The sequence below is a fragment of the Herpailurus yagouaroundi genome, unplaced genomic scaffold (genome assembly GCF_014898765.1).
Source record: "Herpailurus yagouaroundi ecotype Mexico unplaced genomic scaffold, PumYag 182, whole genome shotgun sequence".
Taxonomy (NCBI): domain Eukaryota; kingdom Metazoa; phylum Chordata; class Mammalia; order Carnivora; family Felidae; genus Herpailurus; species Herpailurus yagouaroundi.
In genome coordinates this window covers 19,857,222-19,879,964 of record NW_024412413.1, presented here as the reverse complement: position 1 = coordinate 19,879,964, position 22,743 = coordinate 19,857,222, and the positions used below count along the sequence as shown (strand labels likewise).

The window sequence follows — 22,743 nt, the reverse complement described above, 5'->3', positions numbered from 1 at the left end:
TACTGTAGAAAACAACCTTGCTGAAGAGTTATATGGTGGTAATAATAATAATAATAATAATAATAATAAGCCTCCACAATGACTCAGAGGCTAGAGAATAAGGTTAATCTACGTATCAAAGTTAAGGTCCACAGCACAGAAAGACAAGTGTATTACACAGAGTAAAATGTATGCAATCCCTTTCTGAAGTTAGGGCTGAAATACAGCGGCAGCTCTTCTGCCTCTCTTGTTATGTTTTTAGTTTATCGGACACTTCTTTAAAATTGAATCATGTCTGTTCCATTCAGAATTTTGTTATTCAAACTGCCAATGAGAACATGATTTTCAAATACCCGTAAGGTGATCTTACCATTCTTAGTACTGTCGAAAACAACAACTGAGACATTAGTGGAAGGGTTTTTTGGTTTTGCAACGTTGAATACGTCACTGGCAGAATGAAAAGAAGGATAAAGAGATGGCAGGTCCTTCAGTGTGACGCTGGCTGGCAGGGCTGGGTCCAGGACGAGCATTGGCACCTTAATGCAGTATGTCAACAAACATTCCAACTGCTTCTCGCTGGAAACAAACACCAACATGCTCACAAATGTTCGTGAAAATGTGATCAACACTAAAAATCTTGTTGGTAGTACTACATTTTGCAGATGTTTTTCTAGATCCATAAAAAAATCATAATTTTTTAATAAACAAAGAATTTTTATCTCAAGAATAGAAAAAGAGAGCAAGTAGGACATAAAATTATTAAACAAGTACAGCTCTCAAGCTTTCAAACTCCTATTAATATGATTGTCACCAAAATTTACTAACTCAAAGGTGCACAAGAAACTAAGCATTTCATTTAAGCATTTCATTACTACCATCTTAAAGATTATTCATAATTCCAGTGAAGCCTATCATTTGGCAGAGCAGGAATAGATAAATTCTGTTTAACAGAGTATCATCCTACCAGATACAATTTATCAATTCTGATCAGAATACAATAAAGTACATTCGAAAGACGACACCAACGGAAACAACAGCAAATGTGACAAGGTTCTAATATGAATGTATAAGGTATTTCTATCTAAATGTAAGGAATGCCTAAATAAACAATGGACAAAACACGGCTAGAGAATTCACAGAGAGAGAGAGCTATGACTAGTTAAGCAATATATAAAATTGTCCAACTGCACTAATATTTAAAGAAATGCAAAAAAAAAAAGAGTTATCACATTTTGTTTACTAAATTAGCATCGCTCAAAAAATGGACTCAATGTTACTGCAAGCCCAGTAAACCTATCCCTTTCAAACATTGCTGGTGTCACTGCAGATGGGTGTTCCCATTTTCTCTCTGGAGAAGCAATTTCATAGTATATGTGTGTATATTCATAGTATATGTGTGTATACTCAGAGCCATAAAAACTTACACATATGCTTCTACCTCAGTAGTTCACTTCCAGGAATCTAGTCCAAGTAGGAGAAGAGAAACAAAACAGGAAAAACAAACCCACATACAGAAAATGCCACAGACCCAAATATAAGATTGCAAACTATTTACAATAGTGAAAATACAGAAGTGCCTAATATTTAGTAAATTCTAGTACAGTTACTTTACGGGATATGATACAACAATTAAAATTGATAAGTAAGAAGCATGAAGATAATTTATGAACATAGCTGTGTAGATTATATACAATTTTTAAAGCAGGATACAAAATTGCACAGAGATTACAAATTACAACTATAAATATATGCACAAAAAGGGAATAAAAAAATGATCACAGTTTGTTGAATGGGGGCCGTAGAAGTATCTTCTTTTCACTCCTCTCAATCCTTTGTAACATGGCATCATTACTTTAAATAATTAAAAATTTTATTTATGTCATTTAAAAATAACAGTTTTAACAGTGGTATATTTATAAATAAATATATAGAACATAAAGAAATGATTCAGAAGGTACTTCTAAATCTCAAAATTCCTCAGGATCATTTCTATAAAATAACTCTTTTATTTTAAAACTAATGGTTAAGTGAGAAAGTGCCATTAACAGAGATTTCTGCTTGTCCGTGAGGCAGTTTTGTTTTAAGGACCTACCAGAGTCTGGTAGGATTCAAATCACAGTAGACACATCTGATTCTTGGCATTGGGCTAAATCCCCTTCCCAAGTCCTTAAATATAAGACATACAACTATGACAGCTTTTAAAAATAAGGAAATATATAATGAACACACAATTGAATGATGGATATAAATCCTATAAATGAAAACACTGGGTATAAGTTACACATTAAGTGGACCAAGAGAACAGCGCACCAAGACAGATTGATGGAAACAGCAGAGCAGAAAAACCTTACATCCAAAAACCTAACCCATCCAGAAACAATAAAGCTTTTGTTAGCTACAACCCAAACAAGAGTTCTCAATCAACTATGTCTCTGGCATTGCAAGATTTCCCATCTAAAAGAGGCAATTAATTTGGGGGTCAAAAGCTAGCAGATGAGGGATTAAACAGGAACAATAAACACAAAATACTGTATATCCAACAAAAAACAATAAGAACCTGGAAGTTTCACTTCAACTTCTATTCCTAAGAGGAAAATCAAAACACTTACCTCTTCTTGGTTGGTTCTGTTGCGTTCTTCCCAAGGATTTCTCTAATGAAAGCAAATATATTTCATTACATATTCATGAGCTAGTACTAGTCCTAAATGTGAACAAAAGGTAACTAACAACAATGATTTTCTTAGTTACTCCACTGGACTAACTAGTAGGTTAGGAAATACAATGCTTACAACATTTAATATGCATAATAAATTTTAAGTTTCAATGAAATATGCTCAACAATTATTATCACATACCTCCCACAGTAACCATGACAGTTGACTTAAGCTTTTACATTTTACTACTAAAACATGGTACCACGCTGCCAAAGTTATTTTCATGCACTGGGAAGGTATCCTATTCTCTGACACAAAGAGAAAGAGAAAATTTGTTGCAGTGTAACATGGCCAATGACCTGCAACTGGGCAGCACCCATCATATTTATGAAGAAATGAATGGAGAAATGGAAAAATTCTCAGAAAATGCTAAGGAATCAGAGGGGAAGTTATATCAGCCAGATTTTTAGCTCTTAAGGCTCTCCATTCAAGTACATTGTACCTTTCTCAGATAAAAGAACTAAAATGATCAAAATTCCACATATAAAAAAATTAGCAGTTTCTAATTCCATATTGTATGATTTAACATTAAAAGGGGTAAAGGGAACATACTTTGTACTGTATTTATCAAACGGAAAAAAGTTAAGTCTGTAGGCCTGTTTTATTTTCAAGGGAATAATGGGTCTTACCATGAAACTTTTTTCCATAATAACACCTTATTTCATGAAGGTATCACACATGGGACTCAGACTGAGTAAGCAAGAACCCGTGGGAGACTCCTTTCCTTTCAGGCCCTCAGAGAGCAAGGCATCACTAGAATAGCACAGTCATAAAATGGCCATCTAACGAAGTGGCTGAGTCTTCACTGGATACCAAGAAACAAGGGTCAGACACATGGGTGACAAAATCTTGTAATGGCATGAATTTGAGATGCAGGTTTCTGTTTGGATTAGCACTGTGAACATCACCCTACCCTTCTGAAATGCACTGTTACTTGTATTCATAGAACTTTGTGTGTTGTTGTTTCTTTTTAATTCCAATTATTGTTAGTTTTTTTTTTTTTAAAGTTCTATTTATTTTGGGCGGGGTGGGGGGGGAAGGGTGAGCATGTGTACATGCAGTGGAGGGGCAGAGAGATACAGAGAATCCCAAGCAGGCTCTGCACTGTCAGTGCGGAACCTGATGTGGGGCTTGATCTCATGAACCATGAGATAATGATCTGAGCAGAAATCAAGAGTCAGATGCTTAAATGGTTGAGCCACCCAAGCACCCCAGAGTGTGTTTTGTTTTTTAAAAATCCATTTTACCTCATTGCTTTCTGCTCCTCCTCCATCTGTTCTCGGACTTGCTGTAGCTCCTTCAGTAGTTCAAGATCTGTGCCATTCACCCAGGTATAAACCACGTCGATTGGCATGGGCAGACAGAGCCTAGGGCAAAGCCACAGGTCCTTCAGCTTACATGCATTTTTCCAATACATTTAGGAATAAGAGTATATAACAGGACTTAAACTCAAAGATTATGAAAAAAAATCAATGAAAAGGTAATCTAGCCAACTGTATCACAGACTTGCATGACTTCAAGCTGGAGCTGGGAGACGACTTGTTGAAAACTTTCTCTGCAAGATACACGCAGATAATTTCTGCAGTTCTGCATCATTTAATCCTCACAACCACCCTGTAAAGAAGCTGCCATCACTCCACTTCTAAGACCATCAGGAGGTCCCAGAAGCTCAGTTTACACTGCTACATGCTCAGTTTGACAAACAAGGGTGTTGCAATGCAAATACCCCCAAACAGAGAAAAGAAATTAAAAGCAAAACAAAATTACCAAAAAGGAGTTATCCAACAGCCCATAATGAAAACCTAGCCCTATTTAATGCTGCAGTCCTCCTATTCCCTGCTGTCCCAAGCCCAGCCCCTCCCAACCCTCCTCACCCTGCCCTGCATTTTCTTGTCGTCATAGCACTGACCACCTTTCTAACATATTAAATAATTAACTTGTTACCTACACTGGTAATTGTATGTGTCCCTCCCCCAGAATGTAAGCTCCAAGAGGGCAGGAAACTTTCTTGTTTTGTTCCCTAAAGTACCCAATCAGTTAGAAAAGTGCCCAGCATACACGCACTCAGTATTTGTTCAATGAGTCTATGATATATGTGAGACACTAGCACAGACCTTCCTGATACTGCTAACGTTTTTCCTTATTATCTTTTCCTCAAAATAAGGAGTGAGGCAGGCATCTAATTCTTGAGTATCCCACCTAAGCCTCATGTTTGTGTTCTGTTCAGGTTTTAACCCTGCTGAAAGCTCTCTTCCCCTTTCTTTTACCAACTTAACCAAATCCTCCCCATCTTTCAGGTCTACTTCAGATCTATAATACAGTAGTTCATTATGACTCGTAGGCAGGTGGCATTTCAGCAAAGACGTGAAAGAGAGGAAGCAAAAGCCATGTGAGTAACTAGGGGAAGAATGGTCCAGAGAATGGGAACACCATGTGCAAATGTTCTGAGGCAGACACCCAACAGGCACAGCCAAGGAACTAGAGGCCAGTGTGGCACAGACAAGGGGAGCACGAGGAAGAGCATAAAGGAAGATGGGGGTCAAAGAGGAACCAGGGACCCAGAGCTTCACAGGAAATCAGGAATCACCTCATACTGAGGCATATGTGATAGCTGAGCATCTACCAACCCTCCCGTTAATGTTCACCACTGTCTGCAGAATAAAATCTAAACTCCTCCATAATGTGCCCCTTGTGCTCTAGACACTCCAATTGCTTACCCAAGCAGGGTAAGACTTGCAAGCTTTTGCACCTTTGAACATGCCTCTCCCACTGTCTAAAATATCCTCCTTCCCCAATTGCCCTCTTCCCTCACCTCCCACAAAGAGAATGTACTGCTTAACACACAGTTTCCATTGTACTCTGTACTCTAAGGAACTCTTAGCATACTATGTTGTACTAGTTTTTATGCATGTCTATCTTCCACTAGATGGAGTATCTCTAGGGCAGAAATGGTACTATGCATTCTGTGCTCTGCTTCAATTACTTCCTCTCTTTCCCATATCTTCAGACTCTCTCTCCTCACCATAAGTAACAGTACACAAAAGCTTCCTCAGCTAGGTTTTTTAATCGCATTTATTATACCAATGGTTCTCAAATGTTAGCAGGCAACAGAATCACCTTCGGGCTTGTAAAAACAGATAGCTGGGCTCCATCCCCAGAGTTTCTGACTCATTAGGTCTGGAGTGGGGCCTGAGAACTCACATTTCTTTTTTTTTTCTTTTAATTTTTTTTTCAACGTTTATTTATTTTTGGGACAGAGAGAGACAGAACATGAACGGGGGAGGAGCAGAGAGAGAGGGAGACACAGAATCGGAAACAGGCTCCAGGCTCTGAGCCATCAGCCCAGAGCCTGATGCGGGGCTCGAACTCACGGACCGCGAGATCGTGACCTGGCTGAAGTCGGACGCTTAACCGACTGCGCCACCCAGGCGCCCCAAGAACTCACATTTCTAACAAGATCCCAGGTAATGCCAATGCTGCCAGTCCAGAAATCTGAGAAATAATGATTTATATGCAGGTTGTAGTTCACATTTTTAAGTTAAAAAAAAAAAAAAAGCTTCCCCCACTAAAATGCCAATTCTATATGAGGTCAGTGAGTTTCTCTTGTTCATCACAAGATGCTTAAAAATAGGGCCTGGTACATGAATGGGATTTAACATATACTCATTGGCTAAATTAAAACTCTAAGTTCATTCCCTCAACATATAAATCAGTCTTTTGTGGAAGGAAGGAAGGAAGGCAGGCAGGCAGGCCGGTCTTGTATTACCCACATCTAAATTATCCAAGGTCATCTCACTCTCAATTTCTCAGACTAAAAATTAATTTGAAAAAACTGCTTAGATGACATATTTTTTAAACTTTTTTTTTTTTAAAGAATTGCACTTTCCAAAGCTATCCTGTAAAAGTAATCACCTGCTATTAAAGATCTTTTAATAGAATCAAGAGATATCCATACATGTTCATTTGGGGAAATAATTAAGTATATAATGGATGATGTACTAGCTCTTCTAATAAGTTTGTATTACAAGATCAATTTAATTCTCTGGTGTTAAACTAACAAACTAAGGAGATCGTGTGATCTGCCCCAGGTCAGTGAGTCAGTTGTTTTTCTACTACTAGACATGGCCACAATGAGTTTGAGTCTTTATTTCTGACCACAAGACCACTATATCTAAGTTTCCAGATGAAGGAAAGCCTTTATCTTAGAGTTGAAGACTAAATAAGTCACCTGTGACTCAGAACCAAAGCCATGGTGACAGTAATACAGCTTTTATTTTAATCAGTTTGGTTTAAGTGAATACAAAGGAACTATGACATGTAAAGGATACTACGAATGTAGTCCTTTGGTTCTACATTCTATAAACTAGGTATGAAAACTCAGAACTTAAATGGTATCTTAATGCCAAAGAGTTGGAAGAGATTTTACACTTAATCTAATACCTACATTTTAGAGATGACAAGACTAGGCCCAGACTGACTTAATGCCTTATAATTAGTAGTAGATAATTTACATATTCACTTGTTACTGACATATAGAATAGACCTTTCTTTTAAAGGGGCACCTGGGTCGCTCAGTCGGTTAAGCATCCACTTTGGCTCAGGTCATGATTTTGCAGTTCATGAGTTCCAAGACCCACACTAGGCTCACTGTTGTCAGTGCAGAGACCTGCTTTAGATCCTGTCTCCCTCTCTCTCTCTGCCCCTTCCCCACTCATACTCTCTCAAAAATAAACATTAAAAAAATTTTTTTTCAAATAACATTAAAAAGACTTGCAGAGAAACTGGCAAAATGATGAAAACTCCCTATAAACATTATGGTATTTTAAAATGTATTAGAACATGTGATATGTTATATATGATCTATTTACATGTCATCTTCAAAATTAGGCAATTTTGAAATATCCTTATATAAAAACCAAACTATATTTTAATGCAATCTAAAATTAGGAGGAGAAATATTTAACACCCATACACAAAATTTTTCAGAAAGAGAACAAGAATGGTTGATTAAAACCGCTGACCTCAGTATCTGGATTTTCTAAAGCTACTTTTCCTTCTAAAATTTGGATGCTCCTTCAGGGCAGGAATTCATGCAACTGCACCATCAGCACCTAGCACAGCATAAGGCACAGTAGGTTGAGTAGATGCTTGATAAATATTTGATTTTAAAAAGACAATCCATTTTGAGCTTTTCTTAGGAAAATCAGCTAAAATGAAAATGAAGAAGTAGGAAAACTGTATTTCATCAAGAATCCGTAGTATTCTCCGTAGTCACCAGACCTGCAGCTTCGGTACCACCAGTGAACTTGTTAGAAATGGAAATTCTGTGAGCGCCTGTGAGACCTCCAGACGCAGAAGCTCTGGGGGTGGGGGAAACTGCATCTTCTCAAGCCTTCCATGGCATTCTGCTGCACACTAAGGTTTTAAGAACTGCTATGTGAGAGAAATGGTTCTCTACCAACTTTTTACTCTCCAGACCCTTTACACTTAAAAAATTAAGGATCCCCAAAAACTTTTGTTTATAGATTGTAACTATTCACATTTACCATATTTGAAAATGAAACACTATAAAAATACTTAATTCATCTTAAAATGTTAACATGAATAACTTTTTTAATGAAAATAATACTCTCCAAAACAATAAAAAAAACAGTGAGAAGAGAGGCATTGTTTCACTTTTCTGCCAATCTCTTTAATGACTTAGTAGAAAAGAACAAGCACCTTGCATCTTCTGTCTGCAATCTGTTCCCACGTGTTGTTTTGGCTGAAGTGTATAAAGAAAACCCAGGCTCACACAGATAATGTAGCTGGAAAGGGGAGTTGTATTTTAATAGCCTTTTCAGGTAACAGCAGGTTTTCTTCTTTGATCCTACCAAAATAAGTGGTAGCTGCTTAAAAATTCGTTGCAGTGTGGAATGTGAAGCCACATTAAAGAACTTTTTGTGCTTTTACACCAAAATCCATTGGTCTTTCTTACACTTTGAATGACTTTTTTACCCATGCAAGATTTTGTAAACACCTGTAAGGATCCTGTAACAATGTATTGGTTATCTGGAAAATAACAGCTTACTGAGTTATACACATCTGCCAAATGGTGACATATTTCCTTAATTTTCCTATATAATATTAATGAATGTGATTTTTGTGGACAATGCCACATATCTATCTAATCAGAGAAGTCTTTATGATATGTGAGCTGTTAAGCTCACAGTGACAGAAACAAGTTTTCCCAAATTCTAATTTACATTTGAAAGCTCAAATTTTATCATTGGCAACGGATACTATTATTCATTTTCCTTTAAGAGACAGAATTGCTTTGTTCACTGTCAAGAAAACAGCTGTCAAATGACCAGTGTGAGTAATCACACTGTCATCTCTCAAGTTATGACAGTGGTGTCCCATGAAACAGAAGGGCTGGTCTAGGTTGCAACTCAACCACACCAGGGTTTCCTCAAGACAATCACCATACGGTCAGGTGCATTTCATCACACGGAACATTAAAAAGATGTGTGGCCAAAGGGTCAAGATACAACCAAATGAATAACTTTTAGTGCTTCAACAAGAACATTTTTAAGTGAAACTAACTTTTATCTTACCCCTGCAAATATAGGGTGGTGAAGAATACAGTGATTCATGCTAAGGTCTGGCGATCTTACCCAGCACTGCTTTTACACCACCAGTGCAAATGTCAGCACAGTACAAAACGCAAGTAACACCTTAGAACTCTTATAAAAAATAGTTTGGATTTTGCAGACCCCTAGAGTCTTTGAAAACTATCTTTAAGAGATCCTAAGAGAAAAGCCTAGAGTTTCCCTACTTCACTAATTACTTGCTTACAAGCCATTCTCCCTACCACACTATGAAATTCTTTACCACAGATAGTTATATATCAGTGTCTAAAACAGAGTAAGGCTTAAAGATTCCTTTTCTGTTCAAGGAGCAAATTGAGGGATGTCATTCACACATAGGGCACTGAGCAAAGAGTAAAGCTTTAGTCAATTCAAAGAATCCCATAGCCCTTCCTCCCTAAGATGGTCAGGACTATAACAGTGCACACATCTAATTAGCACACTAATTTAAAAAAACACTTATTTGATAGAAACCACATAGGGACTCATAAAAAGTGAACAGAGGGACAAGGAAGTACTTCTAAGCAGGGAGCAAGGGCTCCAGAGGAATTGGTGATGCAGTCTACAGATCCTCAGATAACTCTGAAGGTGAGCCAACCGACACCAAATGTAGTTATTTGCAGTTTCGTTAGGTTTTCCGGTTCAGTGAGAGCAGAGGGAAAGATTTATGAGAACTATCCTCAGGGGAAAATGGACAGTCAGGATCAAGGGAGGTTTGTGGTTATGGCCTCTGACATTTAGACTCTGGTCTAATGAGGTTAACTACCCCTGTTAGCTACCCCACATTTGTTCTGGTCACCTACTGCTCTTAGCCCCATAACGACTGGCTATGCACCATTACAATGGAAAAGAGTCAATAGATACTGCATAAAATGAATAAAAAAGGAGAGAACTCCACTTATTGTTTTAAAGTTAGAATGATGGTTACCAAAAGAATCATTAACAAAAATTTGTTAACAGGGGCGCCTGGGTGGCTTAGTCAGTTGAACGTCCGACTCTTGATCTCATGGTTTGTGAGATCAAGCCCTGTGTCGGGCTCTGTGCTGACAGCATGAAACCTGCTCAAGATTCTCTCTGTCTCTCTCTCTCTCTGCCCCTTCCCCACTTTCTCTCTCTCTCTCTCTCTCTCTCTCTCTCAAAATGAATAAATAAACTTAAAAAAATCATTAACAACAGTTCCTCTGGATGAGGGGAAATTCAAAATGGAACAGAGAGGCTTAACTTTTTATTTTTATGTACTGTTTGAACTGTTTTCGACCACAGACATAAACTGCTTTTACGATATAAAACAACTTAAGCACTAATTTTATAGACAAAAACCAAAAAGAGCCCGTGCAAATCATTTTAGCTGCAGGAAGGGAAGGAAGATGTGGGGAAAGATTGAGTCCACTCTGAGGTCTGTCTTATGAAGGAGGAAAAAAATCTTGAAGGAAAAGGTTGAAGACAGCATCTAAGAGTGGCTGCACCAGGAAGCTTGGCCTTAAAGAGAAAAAGACCCAACCTGTAAGGCTTGCTCCTCCTCACAGTGAGGCAGCAAGATATGGTGACCACAGGGGTAGGTAGGGGGTCAATTCCAGTGGCTTCCACAGAATGGCTCTGGTTAACAGAGTGAGGTCAACAAGAATATGGGCCAGGGCTTGGAACAGAAGACTACCGGCCAGAGTAGCCAGCCTCATCCTGCAGGCAGATTGAATTACCTTTACCTCATAGAACTAGGGCAATAATAAAATGAGATCGTGTAACTCAAAGTACTCAATAAACCGCAAGGCAGGATTACTCTTTGGGAATCAGATTTTTCAACCATAAAATGTGAGGACAGACTACAAGGTTCCTTCAGATAGGAGTAGCCTTGAATAAGTTAAACCATATCTACACTTGGAAAAACCCCCCCCCCCCCTTCAACCTGAACTGTTACATTTAAAGCAAGAGTGAAATTGTGACTCATCCTCTAAGTCCAAAGAAGCTACTCTCCAAAACTGATTTCTTCTTACCGATTCTGAAAGGACTTTCCAGCAATATTGTCTCTGTAGGAATCAAACAAAACATGGTACTGATCCCGGCTCCATTCCAGAACCACCTAGGAAAAAAAAAAAAGGAAACAATATTTTCTCTGCATCAAATACTAAGAGTATATAACTTTCATTTCATTTCAATTTCATTAAAAATCACTAAAGGAACAGGTAACGCAATTAAAATTCATCCATCCACCCAATGCCAACTCATGTATACCAGACACTGTGGTCGACCCAGATAAAAAAGCTACACAGATATATATATAAGTTATATAGATATATAAATAAAAGCTATAGTTACTGGCCTGTGGAAAGGGGAGGGAAATCAAAGAGATTTAAAAGGATGCAATATGAGAACTGGGTCTTCAAGAATGAGTTCACCAGGTAGGGAGAAAAGGACAGCATCACAAGAGCAGGTTCCGAGGCTGAGAAGCAGCAAGGATGAATTGTTTCAGGGCAATGGTGCAGTTGGCTTTGGCTGCAGCAAAGTGGAGTAAGTGGAGAGAATGGGGCTGAGAAGGGAACAGGCCTTGACTGTGTTGTGCCCTGTGTGCCATGGGAAGCAGAGGCACTGAAGGATTTTCAAGCAAGCGACACGATCCATCCAAAACTTTGGAGACTCTCCTCAGAGCACAGAACAAAGCTAAAACAGAAGAAATTGACAAGATATGAAGCCTTACTATCTGTGAAGTTTCAGCTGATGACCTTGCCGAAGAGTTCAGGAGAGAGCGGAAGTCTTTAGATCGGAGCTCCCTCATGTCTGCACTTGAAATCTAGAAGCCAACCCAATGTGCCCCATTTCTTCTTCATTCCCTTCACCACAAAGGAAGCATCCTTCCTCCTTGCAAACATCACATCTCTGTCCACTTGCTCTGGATCTCATCAACTCATCTTAAGACCTTGCCTGCTCTCTCTTTTCCTCTCAACAGGCATATTCCAGTAATCTCAGGAAAACCTTCCCTTCACTCCACATGCTCTGCCAGCTGGTCTCTCTGTTCCAAATTCTTTCAAGGGCAAATGTCTTTAGAAGGTCACCTCCTAGGCTCTATTCACCCTTTAGCCTATTCCAATATCACTTCTGCCCTCGCCACATCAGTGGTCTTACCAATGCCTCCATGTTGTCGAATCCAGTGACATTTTTTGCCATTTCTATCTTAGTTGGTAGTGGCTGCCCAGTTCCTCCTTATTGAACCACTTGGTTTTCCTCCCATCACTCTGGTGACTCCTTTTCAGTCTCCTTTGCCAGGTCATCTTCTTCTATCTGACCTTCAAGTGTGTCCTCTCACTCTATTCCTCTTCCTGGAATGTCCTCCTTTCTGTGAAGGCTTCTTCTGGCTTCCTTCCCACGCTACAAATCCTAGGATGTGTGGCCCTGCTACACTCACATGACTACAGGGGAGCCCAGTCATTTAGATTCCATTCCAGCCAGCAGAGAGGAGAGATAGGGAATGAAATGCCCTTCCATTAAAGAAACTTCTTGGAAGGGGCACCTACCACTTCTGTTTTCACTGGCCAGAATGCAGTCACATGACAATATGTGGCTACAGGAAAGACCTTGTGAACCCATGTGCCCAACTACAACTGAACATTTCTTTGCATGGTATTCAGGCTTTCAGCATCTGGCCTCTGCCTATCTTTATAGACTCACTTCACTGGGCTGTTTCATAAACACCACAAATACAACTAATAACCCTCCCATCACTCAAGGTACTGATTTAAAAACTTAGGGTCTAATGTGCCTTGTACTGGGTTTACAAAAAGAAATAAGGTCAAGTTCCTTGACTTCGAGAAACTATAGCCAGTGCTTAATAGAAAAGTTTATTGCTGGCTACAAGTGCACTGAAGGAAGACACTTAAGACTTCCCTGAAGAAGCAATGTTTAACAGTCTTAAAGGATGAACAGGAGTCTGATGGCAGTTCAGCTGGGGGACAGGGAGTATGTTACAGGGATCTGCTACCAGACTGAATGGGGCAGTGAAGAAGAAGAGAAGCAAAGGTGATTGCCAGGTTTCCAGTATTTCTACTATGAGTGACTGAAGAGACAATGGGACCACTAAATGACATGGGAGGAACAGGTGTAGTGGGGATGAGAGCTGGTAGAATTCCCATTTTAGTCATGGCAGATTTGAGGCCGTATGTGCATACAACTGGCCTCTCCAACTGGACTGGAAATTCCAAGAGGAGGGGCAATGAGCTCTACTTTAGTATCATACATAGCACCAAACTATATAGCAGGCATATAGCTATAAAATGCCATCTTCCTTGCTAAATATAGAATACATATCTATTTTTAATAATATGATTATATTGATTTGGATCAACTAATTGAGCTCAAACTGAAATGACTCTCCATCAGTATCCCTATGTAGTTGCAAAAGGACAACCAGTATATCTATTATTTTTACAAAACAAACCACAAAAAATGAAGCTCAGTATCATTCCTCTTGGCTAGCAGGGCTACCTAGAAGATGGGAAGATAATATCAGAGAAAGCACACTTCACAAATGGCTGAAAAATTCTGACACGCTATGTGTTGACACAACGTGCCTTCCTTCATCAGATAAATTAATCTCACCATCTCCAAACCACTTTGGTGTATTAGAAAGAACAGCAGCAGCAAAAGGTCCTTATCTAATACACTGAGGAATGCTCCTATCAGCCCAGAGTTCTGCACACTATGCTCTCAGGGGAGATAGTAGGAATGCTGGGTTATGACTCGGGGAACACAGGGTTTCATCCCAATTCTGTCACTTTTATGAGACCTTAAGCAAGTTCTCTGATCTGTTTAGGCTGTTTCTTCATCTCTTTTACATTTTGTGAAGTGGGTCTGACCAAACCATCCTTGAAATACCTTCCAGCCCTAAGAACATATGACAGAAGGAGGCACAGGGCTGTGTGACTGCAGTGTGACTGGCACGGTTTTTTCCCTGCACCCACAGGTCAACACCACTGGGACACTATGTCTCTTCTCCTCCTGTCTTCGGTCTCCTCTAGGTCTTTGGTCCCAGGACCTAACCATCAACATTGAAACCGGACTCTCTTCCATCATAACCATTTCCCTTTTCTGCTTAATCCCAACCATCAACTACACTCTATTATGGAAATCTTGCCAAATTCTTTAAGTGAATGAGTAATGTGCTAATGGGGGATCAAAAAGGAGCCTTGTAAAATGAAATAAAAATCATCTAAGGGCTAGCATCAGATCATTTTCTTACACTATCAAGGATGGAAAAGAGTAGAAATTTGAATGGGCAGTTACCAAATTATTTATTGTGGGGTAAGCTGTACAAATATAAACACCTTTCAAACAACAAAGAAGCCAAAATAGACTTAAGCTTGCAATCAGAACTTGTTTTCAGCCATTATTAGCAATAAACAAAAGACCAGAGGAAAAGGCTGGAGAAACACTATACTGTAAAATCAAGTCCATTTTCGTCCACAAAGCTTCCCTATACTCTTTAGCCCAACCTGAATGCTTTCTTCTCAGAACTTTAACATTTGTCTCAACCGCTTACTAGGAAATCAATTACTCACTGCCCTTAGCATTGCTTGCCTTAGAATCCCTTAGCTTTTTTGTTATTTACCAACCCCCTCAAGGTAGCATCTTATCAGACCAATGGAGTTAGAAACTGCTTGAGGGTAAAGAACTACTTACAATTCTACTTATCAATTCATACCCAGCACAATTCATTATATACCATCTTTTTGTTCTTAAGTATTATCTGATTACAGCAGGAGTGGCAGAAGACTGGATTTGGGGATAGGGGACACCTCCAGGGGAAGACCCTCCCAGTTCTTCTATTTAGTAGCCGTGTAACCTTGGGTGCTCAATTTCCTCAACTATGAACTAAGTACAAAGTGTATTTCATCAGTCTTCTGTGTCGCTGTAGGAGAAGAGTGCTTCTCAATTGACGTGTGTAAACAAAAGGCATGAGGAAGGTACCAGGCATGTTAGAAATCTTGGGTAAAAAAAGCGTATCTTCCTGAACCATCATTTTTATAATGGTAAGACATTTAAAATATTGTATTGATAGCAATGCAAACATTTTATGGAGGAAATTGATGTGATTTTTACAGACAAAATGTTGGCCTTCAAAAAATTTCCTACTTACCGTTTTGAGCAATCCCCACGTCCCCCACCCCCCAAATCTCCTCTCTACACTATTTTCTTCAAAGTATTTACTTTTTTCTGCTATTAAAAGTAGTTTGTTGGGGCGCCTGGGTGGCGCAGTCGGTTAAGCCTCCGGCTTCAGCCAGGTCACGATCTCGCGGTCCGTGAGTTCGAGCCCCGCGTCAGGCTCTAGGCTGATGGCTCAGAGCCTGGAGCCTGTTTCCGATTCTGTGTCTCCCTCTCTCTGCCCCTCCCCTGTTCATGCTCTGTCTCTCTCTGTCCCAAAAATAAATAAACGTTGAAAAAAAATTTTTTTTAAACTAGTTTGTTGTAAAAGTTAAGACACAAGGAACTAAAATAATATTTATTAAAATACTATATGAGCTCTGAAATACCATAAAAACAATGTATTATTAATAAAGTATTGTAAAAAAATCATCTAAAGGTAGTTTCTTCTACTAGCTTACAATATTTATTACTTTTAAGACTCTATTTTAATAATCCTGGCATTCAAGGTATTCAAGATCAATTGTTGATGATTTTTCACAAATTGCAGCCAAGATTAGTCTTAACGAACACTGAGAAGGGGCACGTTCACGCGTTCACCAAGCGCCATAATGCCAGGTGCTCCTCCCCACTGAATCCCTGCAACAAGGTACTGTAAGGTAGGCACTTCAATGGCTCATTTTCCAAAGAGAAGCTCCAGGACACACAGCAATGTATGATGGGGCTGAGACGTGAATCAATCCAAGTCTGGAGTCCATGATCCTGTTTAGCTTTGCCCACGCTCTCTCAGGCTCACCAGGCTGCCTCCTCTGTTGCTTACTTACACAGAGCTAGCTTTGTCAAACACACATTTATAAATGTGGTCATTCAACCAGTTCTGAAACTGGTATGTTTACCATCCTTAATTCAACAACCCAAATCTGTTTCCCGTGCATGTTTCTAAATGACCACAGTCACATAATAAATTTATGTTTTTCCCCAGGGTTTTTAGAATATCTAACAGTCCTTTAACTGGCGTGTGCACACAAATACTAAAATTTTTAGATGATGAACTTTTTATTTTTATTTATTATTTTTTAATGTTTATTTATTTTTGAGAGAGAGACAGAGAGAGCAAGCAAGGGAGAGGCAGAAAAAGAGAGAGAGATGGAGACACAGAATCCGAAGCAGGCTCCAGGCTCTGAGCTGTCAGAACAGAGCCCCAACACGGGGTTCGAACTCACGAACCGTAAGATCATGACCTGAGCCGAAGTCAGATGCCTGACCGACTGAGCCACCCAGGCGCACCAATCAGAACTTTTTAGAGTTATAAAACTGATGCGTGCTTTGGTTGAAGATTTTTGTCACCACAGAACAAGTTCAAATGCATGCGTGTGGTGGAATAATAGTTAATGAGACATAAACTCCATAATCTTTTGTATCAGAGGAATTCCCCAGTTAAGGAAAACAGGAAGGTTATTATCCAGAAGAGAACTGGCATACAGTGCAATGATCATAAGATTTACATCAGACACATGAGTTTAAATCTGACACTTATCAATAAATGATCTAGGGCATGTGTCTACTCTCAATTTCTTCTTTTGTACAATGAGGGAATTAATGCCACCTTTTTCACATGATCTGATGAGTAAATGAGATGTGCAGATCATACAGGGCTATACAACACCTCCACGCAAATTGTTCACCGGTTCTTGCTGCAATATAATTTACCTGTTTAATTATCTGTGTAAACTTCTGTGAGCAACTCAAAGCCACGAACTTGATCTCTTTATAATTTTTTTCACAGAACCTTGCTCAGTGCCTCACATAAAACCAATAAACATTCTAGAATGAATAAATATGGCTACTAGTTTTACAAGGCAAACATCCTAGAACAGTTTACATGACATGGTATCACTCCAGGACTTTCTGCTTTCAGATTTCATTCCAGGATACTCAAGGTAAAAGCTAAAGGCTAGAGTTAATAAAGAGACAACAGTAGGCTAGGTACACAAGGGTATAAAACTCTCTGTAAAAGCAAATATCCCTTCCTCAATTTTTCAAGCATAGAAATGTGACCTGTTACCCTGTAAAACTTAAAATGTAGGGGCTCTCCAACCTCAAGCAGTAAGAACCCTTTGTAACACTGACAGAGCTTTTCACATATCAATAATAATACTAGAAGTTGATAATATTCTAAAAAAAAGTTTATAATATTCCTAGATTACATGTTCTTCATAGTTTCTGAAAAAAATTTATTTTTGTTCATTAAAAGGTAGTAAAAGAGAGACAAGATATTCTAAGTTTTATCTTTTCTACTAACCCTCCTCTCCTCCTTGATAGCAATCAGGAAGTCAACCTGCTCATCACCATTCTGACTGCTATGACAAAATACTACAGACTGGGTAGCTTGTAAACAACAGAAAGGTATTGCTCACAATTCTGGAGACTGGGAAGACTAGGATCAAGGCACCAGCAGACTGGGTGTCTGGTGACAGCCTGCTTCCAGGTTCACAGACTGCCTTCTCCTTGTGTCACCTTCCATGGCAAGAGGGGTGAGGAAGTTCTCTGAGGTCTCTTTATAAGAGCATTAACGTCCACCCTCATGACCTCCCCACCACCCACCGTTAAAGGCCCCTCCTGCTAATACTATCACATTGAAGATAAGGCTTCAACAGTATAAGTTTTGGAAGGACACAACCACTCAGTCTATAGCATTTCCCAATGCAAAGTGACTAAATTAAAAGATTAACCCATTTCTTATTAGGAGTTGAATGGTTGTTAAAACTGGGTGACTTCTCCCATTTCACATAGAGGAAATGACCCAAACCCAAGACGTATGACCATTATCTACTCAAACATTAATTAAACTCAAGAACACTTTTCTAGACCATTTCTACATTCTTTGAATCCTTCACAGAATTAGACACACAACATATATTTGTTACACATTTTAAGGAGCACAAGATAGAAATCAGGCCTCTGACCTCAAAGAGTTGACATCCCTGTTAAGGACTAATACTTACATGAAATGATTTAGAAATATTTACTTATAAATAAATAATACTTAGGAATATTTCAGCTTTTAAATGAGTACAGATTAAAACAGATTACTGTCAGGGAAAATGATAACCAAAGACAGGGTTAATCATGGCAACTTAAAATCTCCTTTTCCTAGGAGCAAAAACTGAGATTTTTAAGGAAATGAAGGAGCAGACAGAAAAGGAGGACTGTTTGCCACAGGGATAGAAAGGTGGGCAACATCATGGAAGAAACCATATTAAAAGGCAGAATTAAAAATGTTAAACCTTGGGGCGCCTGGGTGGCGCAGTCGGTTGAGCGTCCGACTTCAGCCAGGTCACGATCTCGCGGTCCGGGAGTTCGAGCCCCGCGTCAGGCTCTGGGCTGATGGCTCAGAGCCTGGAGCCTGTTTCCGATTCTGTGTCTCCCTCTCTCTGCCCCTCCCCCGTTCATGCTCTGTCTCTCTCTGTCCCAAAAATAAATAAACGTTGAAAAAACAAAAAAAATGTTAAACCTTTTGATAGTAGTTCACTGTAAAAATTTATATCTAAAGGGGAAAAAAAACCTCCTACAACCACACTTAAATAAAATGAAAAGAAAAAAAAAACCCTACCAAAGAGACTTTCAAAATGTATTCAAACTGACTTTCTGGGATATATGTAGGTTTACTTGTTTAACTGGTCAGAGTTTATAGAATCACAGAATTGTATAGGATGGACTTTAAATCCAGTGCTCTACTCTGCAGCCAGTGTGTGAATCTCTGCTATAATGTCCTGGCAAACAGTTATTCTACCTATGAGTTTAGACCTGCACTGCCCAAAACCATATGCACTAGCCACATATGGTTAATTTAAATTAAGACTAAATAAAATTAAATAAAAAGTTCAGTAACTTAGTCACACCAGCCACATTTCAAGCCCTCATTGGGTTAGTGGCTACCATATGGGACAGCTCAGAATTATAGAATACTTCCATCATGCACAAAGTTCTATCGGACAGTGTTGTGGCCATTCAATCCTTAAACAAGAGTCACACAAGAAGGCCCCAGTTTTGTGATTTTAGACAAGTCACTTAAACCTCTTTCAGTGCCAAATGTAAAATTTAATACCTTATTCTATAAGGGGTTGTTGCAAAAAACAAGTGAACAGATGTATATCTATATATTCTGACAACTACAAAGTACTATAGGAAATATATTAATTAAGACTATGAAAAAACATTGAATTTATTTACTCCCTCAAAGGGCTTAAGTCTGCTGGGGAGACAAATATGATACAAATAATTGTAATGTATCACATGAAAAATGTAACCAAAATATGAATGAAAGTATAGTCGAACCTGGTAAATACTTCCATTATAACTATTAAACCAGCGGCACCTGGGTGGGTGCGGCTCAGTCGGTTAAGCATCTGACTTAGGCTCAGGTCATGATCTCACGGTTCTTGAGTTTGAGCCCCATGTCAGGCTCTGTGCTGACAGCTCAGAGCCTGGAGCCTGCTTTGGATTCTGTGTCTCCCTCTCTCTCTGCCCCTCTCTCCCTCCTTCTTTCTCTTTCTCAAAAACAAACACTAAAAAATTTTTTAAGAAAATCTATTAAACCAGAATCCCAAACTCATCAAATTAAGGTTTATTTTTTTACTTTTTTTGGCAAAATTAAATACAATTTTAATTTACATTAAAAAGTTTAGTAAAATGAGTAGTTTCACAAAGTATCTGCTTGTGATAATTAATGCACTCGCTTCCATCAACAAACAAATTTTATCTCATACTATTAGCTAGTTATAAACATTTTTAAAAACGTGACAAGAAGAGATCTCTTTTTATGAGTCTGAAGTACAGAAAAGTCATAAATAAGTTGAAAAGTATGTCATATATTTTTAAACAGCTTCAAGGCCATTTTAAAAACTGCTCCCTTCAGGAGAGGCAATTAGCATCATGTATCAAAGGACCAAACAAAATGTCTTCTGTTCTGGCTAATGCCACTTCTAGATATACATGCCACGAAAATCATCATAGATGTACCTAAAGACCTGAATAAATATGACAATGGCCATTGTTACTTAAAAAATAAAACCTGGACACAGTAGTTTAACACTTAAACATAGGTAATCAGGAAAATAAATTATGGTACAGTCATACAAATATTATAAAGCTATTAAAAATCATATTTTCAAATAATTACAAAAATTAGTGACTTAATTCAGTCAATAAATACTATGTGGTACCATTCTAGACTCTGAGGACATAGCAATGGCCAAAACAAAGCAAACAAGCTCATCAAAGGATAAAGTGTTTGATAAAATATCATGTGAAAAAGCAACAATCAAAACTAATCAATCTGAAGCATGATTTCAGCAAAATGGCAGAGTAAGCAAATCCAATCTCCCCCCTACCCCCCAACCCCCGAAACACTGAAAAACAAGCAGACGTTGCCAGGACGAGTAAAGAAATATTATATGAAATGTCCATGATATAAAATATTCAGAACAGGCAAATCCATACAGACAGAAATCAGAGGTTACCAGGTCCCTATTACTGCTTAATAGTTACAGAGTTTGTTAGGGGTGACGAAAAAGTTTTGGAAATAGATAGTGGTGATGGTTGCACAACAATGAAAATGTAATTAATGCCACTGAGTTGTACACTTAAAAACCGTTAAAATGGTAAATGTTATGTTATTTGTGTTTTGCGACAATAATTCAAAAGAAGAACAGTCACTACGATACTCCCTACAAGAGTAATAAAGGAATGCTTTGAATAACTCTAAGACTACAGGTCTGACAACTTAACTGAAATGGACCAATTCCTTGAAAGACACAATCTACCAAAGCTCAAACAAGAAACAGATAACATGCATAGGCATATACCTATAAAAGAATATATCTCAATAAGTAATAACTTTCCAAAACAAAGCACCAGGCCCAAAGAGGTTCACAGGTGATTTCTACCAAACACTTAAGGAAGAAATTATCCCAATTCTCTACAATCTTTTCCAGAGAACAGGAGAGGGAACACTTCCTAACTCATCCTATGAAGAAAAATATTACAAATAATATTTCTCATGAACATAGATATAAAAATCCTCAATAAAATACTATCAGATCAAACCCAACAATGTACAGAGAGAATTATATACCACAACCAAATGGGATATATTCTAGATATGAATTTTTGAATCCTCGTTCAACATTCTAAAATAGTTAATATAACCCATCACATCGATAGGCAAAAGAAAAATCATATGATCATAATAGGTGCAGAAAAAAGCATTTGACAAAACCCAATACCTATTTTTGATTTAAAAAAATGTCAGCAAACTAGGAATAGAGGGAAAATTCTTCAATTTAAAAATACTATTTACAAAAGACCTACAGTTAACATTATACTTGATGGTGAGAAACACAAAGCTTCCCCACTAAGATCAGGAACAAGGCAAGGATATCACCCCTCACCACTGCTTTTCATCAACATATTGAAGTCCTAAATAATGCAATAACGCAAGAAAAGGAAATGAAAGATATATAGATTAAGAAGGAAGAAGTAAAACTGTCTTTGTTGACAGATGACATGACTGTCTAGAAAATCCTACAGAACTGACCAAAAAAAAATCTTCTGAAACTAATAAACAATTAGTTACAGGATACAAGGTTGCAGCACACAAAATTAATATACAAAAATCTATTGTTTTCCTATATAACAGCAATGAACCAAATGACATTTTGGGAAAGGCATAACTATATATACAGTTTAAAAAAGTTTTAAAAATCACTGATTGCCAGTGGAGAAGAAAGCAAGCACTAGGCATAGTGCAGGGCAAGGGCATTATCAGGGCAATGAAACTATTCTGTGTGATAGTGAAATGGCAGATACATGATATGACAGTACAACACAAAGAATGAATCCTAATGTAATGGAACCCTAATGTTCAATTTATTTTTAGTTAATAAAAATCTATCGGGGTGCCTGGGTAACTCAGTCAGTTAAGCATCCAAATCTTTCAGTTCAGGTCCTAATCTCACGGTTTGCAGGATTAAGCCCCACGTTGCACTCTGTAGACCACTTGGGATCCTCTCTCTCTCTCAAAATAAATTTTTCAAAATGTATCTATGTTGGTTCATCAATTATAAAAATGCACCACACTGATGCAAAGTGTTAAAAATGGGATAATACGCTGGGGGAGAGGAGGTATGTGGGAAATCTCTGCACTTTTCATGCAATTTTTTCTGTAAACCTAAAGCTGCTATAGAAAATAAATCCTATTGGGGGTGCTTGAATGGCTCAGTCGGTTGGGC

At 38.4% G+C, this 22,743-nt stretch overlaps 1 protein-coding gene across 2 annotated transcripts in view; it reads right to left on the bottom strand.

Moving 5' to 3' along the window:
* Nucleotides 1–22,743, bottom strand: part of GNPTAB (N-acetylglucosamine-1-phosphate transferase subunits alpha and beta) — a 73,421-nt gene that overhangs the window by 37,783 nt on the left and 12,895 nt on the right. Inside the window, exons 2-5 of one of the 2 annotated variants that reach the window (XM_040491079.1) lie at nucleotides 11,314–11,399; nucleotides 3,941–4,060; nucleotides 2,589–2,630; nucleotides 350–555 (exon numbers count right to left, since the gene is read on the bottom strand). In XM_040491079.1, coding sequence (XP_040347013.1) covers nucleotides 350–555; nucleotides 2,589–2,630; nucleotides 3,941–4,060; nucleotides 11,314–11,399 — 454 coding nt within the window. Of the gene's footprint in view, nucleotides 1–349; nucleotides 556–2,588; nucleotides 2,631–3,940; nucleotides 4,061–11,313; nucleotides 11,400–22,743 lie in introns of those variants that run through there. The other variant, XM_040491080.1, reaches the window with a different exon arrangement.